The sequence below is a fragment of the Trachurus japonicus genome, chromosome 17, assembly GCF_045865225.1.
Source record: "Trachurus japonicus isolate A0001 chromosome 17, Traja_1.0".
Lineage (NCBI taxonomy): Eukaryota > Metazoa > Chordata > Actinopteri > Carangiformes > Carangidae > Trachurus > Trachurus japonicus.
In genome coordinates, this window is record NC_140923.1 from 22,967,221 (window position 1) to 22,973,426 (window position 6,206).

Sequence of the window (6,206 nt, forward strand, 5' to 3'; positions counted from 1 at the left end):
CAAAGAGGTGTTAAAGAAAGGGTATAAGAATTTATCTTAAATTGACTATCCATGGTCAGTAGAAGAAACCCTCAATAGAGATATAATTTAAACAATAAAGTTGCTGGTGTTCATATATAAGGTGATCGGAAAATAAAATAATAAAAATCAATAAATAAAACATCAATAAAAGATATTAAAAAATATAAAGAGAAGAGACAAACAGAGCTTGGCATTCTCCAGTTGCTTGAAAAGGAGGGTCAAATATGGAAGATCAGAGTCTTTCATTTTCAAGGAGGCATACCAAGAAAAAACATGTTTCTAGGGAAGAAGAAGATAGACGACAAACTTTAAGTAGGATTGATAAAGGTATAGATCAATGCCTTAAATATTTGGACCAATACACCACACCAAAAGGCCGGAGATTGTTACAGGAACAATTACAGGACTTGCAAATGCAAAAGAAAAAGTTATTGAAAAAAGCCTCCCAAAAATCAGCAAGGAAGGAAGATAAGTTTGATAAGATCTGTCCAGTGGTTATCAGAGGACAGGATCAGGTGTATAAATCTTGGGATGATACAGTTATGCAAGATCTATTTGACCAATTACCCATTCTTCAAGATGGAGCACATCCTTGGATTTTAAAGTTGAAGGAGATTATGGTGGGAACAAAGCCTACCATGGGAGACTTTAAGAGACTTCTGGTAAACATTATTGGGGTTCCAGCAATGGAAGAGATTTTACAGAAAGCTGGATATAATCGATATGTGGGGTCTGCTGTGCATGATTTAGAACTGTTTGCATCAAATAAAGGTCGAGTGTATAGAGTGTTAAGGGATACATTTCCTACAGATGTACACCCTGACAACATTCTTATTGAGCCATTAGGACAAGAAGAGAATCCAAGATCTTATGTGTCAAGAGCTCAGAAGGTATGGAGAAATGTCACAGGACGTGATCCAGAGGAGAATCCAATGGAACAATCAATCTTGCGAGCTAAGATTCAGAAGGGGTTGCCTCTGTCAGTGAGGAGTAAGTTAGCAGAAGTGGTTGGTTTAGGGAGCATGATAAAGAGTGTTTATACAGATCACATAGCATACCAAGTAGAGCTGTATAGAAAGAAAGAGCATGAACAGAGGGACCAAGATCAGGAGATCCTTAGACAGTTAAATCAGATTCAACTGAAGAAGGAGAAGAAGCAGGCGGTAGTTATGCAGAACCAGCCTGAGATAAGTCAGCCCATGTCACAGCCACATCTGCAGCCACAGCTAAATCAGTTCCAGGCACCACAGCCTTGTGCAGCGGTACCTTTTGTTTATAGTGATCAGCCGAACTTTAGTCCACAGCAGCTGGCATGGAGAGGAAGAGGTCAAGGAAATGTAGGGAGAGCAAGAGTAAATTTCAATCCAAATTTTCAACAAGTTCCTGAAGTGTGTTATATCTGTGGACTGCTTGGACATTTTGCTCGTGAGTGTAACAAAGTAGGGGGAAGAAATTTCAGGGGAAATTTCAGAGGAGTCTCAAGAGGAGACTTTAGAGGTCAGCCAATGGCATTCTGGGGACCGGTGAATCCCTTCAGGGGCCCGGAGTCAGGATTCTAGGGCTGCCCAGAAAATCCGAAAGGGAGGTGTCAGCTGGTAGTGTCAGGGCCGGAGTAAGATCCAACAATAATGGTAAAAGTAAATAATCAACCATTAGAAGTAATGGTAGATAGCGGAGCGGCTTTCACCTGCATTCGGCCTGAAGATGCTATACATCTCCCTATGTCTGGTCAATTGATACGGACAATCGGGTTTGAGGGAGTTAAACAGCTGGTACCTCTTACAAAATCAATTGAGCTCTGCTACAAAAATCAAAAAACTACAATACCTATATTGGTATCAGGAGCCTATACCTATCTGTACTTTTGAGAAGAGATGTTTTGTGTGCTGTGATGACACTAGCGTTAAAACCAGTTAATTTGTTCTCCTTTTATGTCTCAACTGTCCATTGCATTGCCTAGCATATTATTAAAACAAGATGTAAACATTTAGGAAGTGCAGGAGAAAATATCAACATCAGGATAAGGACATATTTTGACTTATACTTGTCTGAATGAGGTTAAAGTTGCAGTGTTGAACAGCCACTCCTCAACACTCATGTGTTGTATTGTTTTGATTTTTGTTGATAGTAATGAAACCTCGTAGAATTCATAAGTTGTAGTTTAGCATTTATTGACCAAACTGACATGCATCAGATGCTAAAGTAAAGAAAGTAAAATTGCACTGCTTTGGCAGTAACATGTAGTATGAGCAGAAATGTGAAGTCTAAACAGTTGTTTTTTGTCATTCTCCATCTTTTCCTTTATATAGTTAAGAATTATTGTTATTGCCATAGTGTAATAAAATGAAACGTAGGCCTGCATAAGAAATATTTCTTAATATGTTTAAACTCATTGTGTTGGTAAATGTTGATTAGTTGGTTTACTGTTGGGAAAAAAAAGAATATCTTATTCTACAAGTCTCACTCAATTATCCACAAAAGTGGCTTTCTCATAATAAAATGAAATAGGACAGAACATGGCATGGTAAGAAAATTGTGTGTCTCCAGTGTAAGTCTGGGATCCACTACTCACTCAGGTCAACAGCCCAATTTGAGCCAAAGTGTGAGGCTGCTGCCTCTTAAAGTTCCAGTGTAAAATGTATGATTAAATAATACAAGGACAAATTAGAAATTTAGCAAGCTTACTATACTTATTGCAGTAACATACAGTATATTCAAAGAGCTTAATTTACACAGTATGAAATTGTATGGTTACCTTAAAAAGTTGAGATAATTACAAAAAGGAAGCTGTTCTTGAAATAAAGAAATAGTTGTGGATAGGTAGAGGTGACACTTAAGATTCTATTGGTCTTTGGAGAATCATGAAGGATTGATAATAGTGCTCTCAGCCCTTTTAGGTCTGACGATTCAAGAAGCACATGGGTTGGCCCATGTTGCAAGGGGGGAGGTTATAGTATGGATTTTATTTGCTTAAATAGACTGATTGGGTTATAACCAGGTGGATGCTCAGTCACTTGCCAAGTTAACCAAGTTTTCGTCAAAATTTTGCAAGGTTTTTGCCACATTTTTGTGAAGAGATGTCATGAGCAGGAGGGGACTTCTGCTTGGATAATGGATGAGAAGTCTGTGGATACAATTGCAAAACTGATTTAGTAAAAATATAGGGATTTATGTGTTTATGTGCATTTGATGTTTGAAATGTATTTGCTGTTGCAAAGATACTGGTTTGTTTTCTCTCTCCCTCCTAGAACATATAGGAGAGAGATCACTGTGAAAGTGCCAGGCTGTTCGGGGACCCAGATGTTCTGAGAAGATTCAGTCATCTGAACATGAAGAATGTGAATGAATTGAAGGGCCCTGAACATTATGGACACTTAAGTATTTTTGACCACATTGAAGATTGACACTGTGGAAGAACTGCAGTATAATTTAATTTGGTGTTTTTATGGAATGCTTTTTGACATTAAAGTGTGATGTCTTTCATGATGATATGTACTCACTATTGAATGTTTTGCTAGTATGTGGATATTGAAGCCTCAGATGTTTTCTTTCCCTTTGACGTCTAGGGAAAGTAATGTTAGGCAGGGACAGGTCCAATGGAGGATCCGATGGGTTGACCAGCCTGAAATTGGATACTGTTTTGATTTTATTTGTCTGAGGTTTTCATATGTATCTACTGAATTGTTTCATTCAAGTTTTAAGAATTTCTTCTTTTCTAATTGGTTTGGAGTGCTAAACAGTGGTTGCCTAAGGCAGAGGGACCGTGAGAGAATTTCCTGTCTTGATTGTTTGATGGAAACTTTAAGGAAGATTGGCTGCCTGGCAGGTTTTCGCTCTCACACTCCACAAATTGTTTTATTGCTAATAATTGTTTCATTGTAAGCATTATATATGAATGACTGTTAATTGCATGATAATCATTTGACTGTATGTTATCTTTTATGTGTCGAGACTCTACGAGCCTCGAAGGGGGGAAATATGTAGTGTATTATCCACCTGTGCTTTTGCTTTAATATCTTAAATTATTGTATGTTCTTAGAGTTATTATCATTATGTAATCTTCTTTATATGTGTACCTTGTTTGGAAATGAAGGAGTGTCTGGATAGATGCTCTACTTCATGGGTTCCACAATTTGCTTAGTCATCTGACCTAATGGGATACATGTAGGTATGGTCCAAGATGACCTAATGACTCGGATGTCTTCTCTAATGGACAAGAGACATAGGATACAGGATATGGGGTTTTTAGCTAAGCCTAAAAAGCCTAAAAAGCCTAAAGATCAATAGGTTAAGTCAAAAGTCCTTGACCATCTGGTCTCGGGAGGTTTCTCTCTGTCCGGAGAAGGTGGAGTGTTGGAGATAAGCCAACATATAAAAAGGAAGGTTTTTGGGTTGAGAGAGGGAGATCTCATATTGGACCAGAGATACTCCAGGATTCGGCATTTTTGTACACTGTTCTTCTTCTTGTTAATAAACTTCTTTTTTGAATACAAGCGAAGACGTGTCAGCGGTAATCCCTTCTTTTCATCAACACATCAATATACCACACCTGCCTTGATGGAAAGTTGTTCCCAGTGCCGGAGAAGCCGCAAGGCTTCAGCTGGCTCACGGGGGCGTTCTCGTCTCGACGGACGTCTCTGGCGTTCCACAAAGTGGAGCACTCGACCCAAGCATGGATCAGCACGTTGCAACGATGTCAATTTGTCAATGGGCAAAGGGCGGAAATCAGACAGGTCGGAAGGCAGAAGTTACTGAGTGAGTTGCGGCAAACAGAATGCATGAGGGGGCAAGCAATCATTCTCCAGAGAGTGTTCAAGAACAGCTGACACAGCTTTTGAGGAGATAGGAAGGTGTTGGGGCACTGCCACTGCACTGTTGGAGGCCACAGTCAAGGGACAATGTTGCAGGCGACTGAGAGGATCACAGGACAAGCGAAAAGCATCCTGCACACAGTCAGGTTCCAAGGCATTTGCTGCCTCCAAAAGTGCACCATAGGGGACTGTAGTGAGTCGATGGAGAACACTGGGGTGCACAAAAGGCTCACGACTGAGGGCGTCCGCCACCACATTCTTAGGACCAGATCTGATGTCAAAGTCGTATGGGGCCAGTTTCGACACCCACCTCTGCTCACAGGTGTCCAGCTTTGGTTTACTGAGAATGTAAGTGAGCGGGTTATTGTCGGTCCATACAGTGAATTTGTGACCTCTCAGCCAATGGCTGAACTTGTCGCACACAGCCCACTTAAGTGCGAGGAATTCCAGCCTGTGTGCTGGGTAGCGAGACTGGGCATAATTCAGCGACTTGCTGGCAAACGCAATGGGCCTCGCAACATCATCACCATCAGCCAGCTGAGAAAGCACTGCCCCGAGACCATTGGAGGAGGCATCAACCGACAGGAGGAAAGGCTTACTGAAATCGGGGTGAGCGAGAGTGACATTGTTCAACAAAGCCTGCTTTAGCTTACTGAAAGCCTCACTGCATGCAGGAGTCCAATCAGCCGAAGAGAGGGTCCGAGATGTAAGCCGGACCTGCTTACCTCTGGTACGTTGCACCCTCTTTCCACCAGATCTCAGCGCGAACAAAGGCTTGCTAATACCAGAGTACCCCTCAAAAAACTGCTGATAAAACCCAACCATCCCAAGAAAGGATCTGATCTTGGTGGGGGATGGGACGTCAGTGCCCTCCACCATTAAGTCATTCTTCTGCAACTCCACAATAGCTCTGACTTTCTCGGGATCAGTTGAAATGCCTTCCTTCGTCACAATATGCCCCAGAAACTTCACCGAAGGTCTCATGAAGTGACACTTTTTGGGAGCTAGTTTCAGGTTGTGCGCCTTTAACCTCTCGAACACCATCTCCAACCTCTGTAATGCCAGCTGTTCATTGGGGGCGAACACAAGAATATCATCAAGATAACACAAGAGGCACAAAAAGTTTTGATCACCGAAGATTGCCATCATCATCCTCATGAACGTGGCCGGGCTGTTGCAAAGTCCCTGCGGGAGCCTGTTGTACTCATACAGCCCAAAAGGAGAGGTGAACGCGGTGAACTTCTTATCCTCCTCATGTACCTCCACGTTATAATACCCAGAGGTCAGATCCATGGTTGAAAAGAACGCATTCCCTCCAAGGGCAGCCAAGGCATCAGCCTGGTGAGGCAAGGGATGTGCGTTGCGGACAGTGCG

The 6,206-nt window shown here is 41.7% G+C and overlaps 1 protein-coding gene across 1 annotated transcript; it reads left to right on the plus strand.

The window, feature by feature from the left end:
• Positions 1-245: 245 nt before the first annotated feature.
• Positions 246-1,580, plus strand: LOC146970635 (uncharacterized). The gene has a single exon (XM_085805944.1). The coding sequence runs from the start codon at positions 246-248 to the stop codon at positions 1,578-1,580; it is 1,335 nt and encodes a 444-aa protein (XP_085662070.1).
• The last annotated feature ends 4,626 nt before the right edge of the window (positions 1,581-6,206 follow it).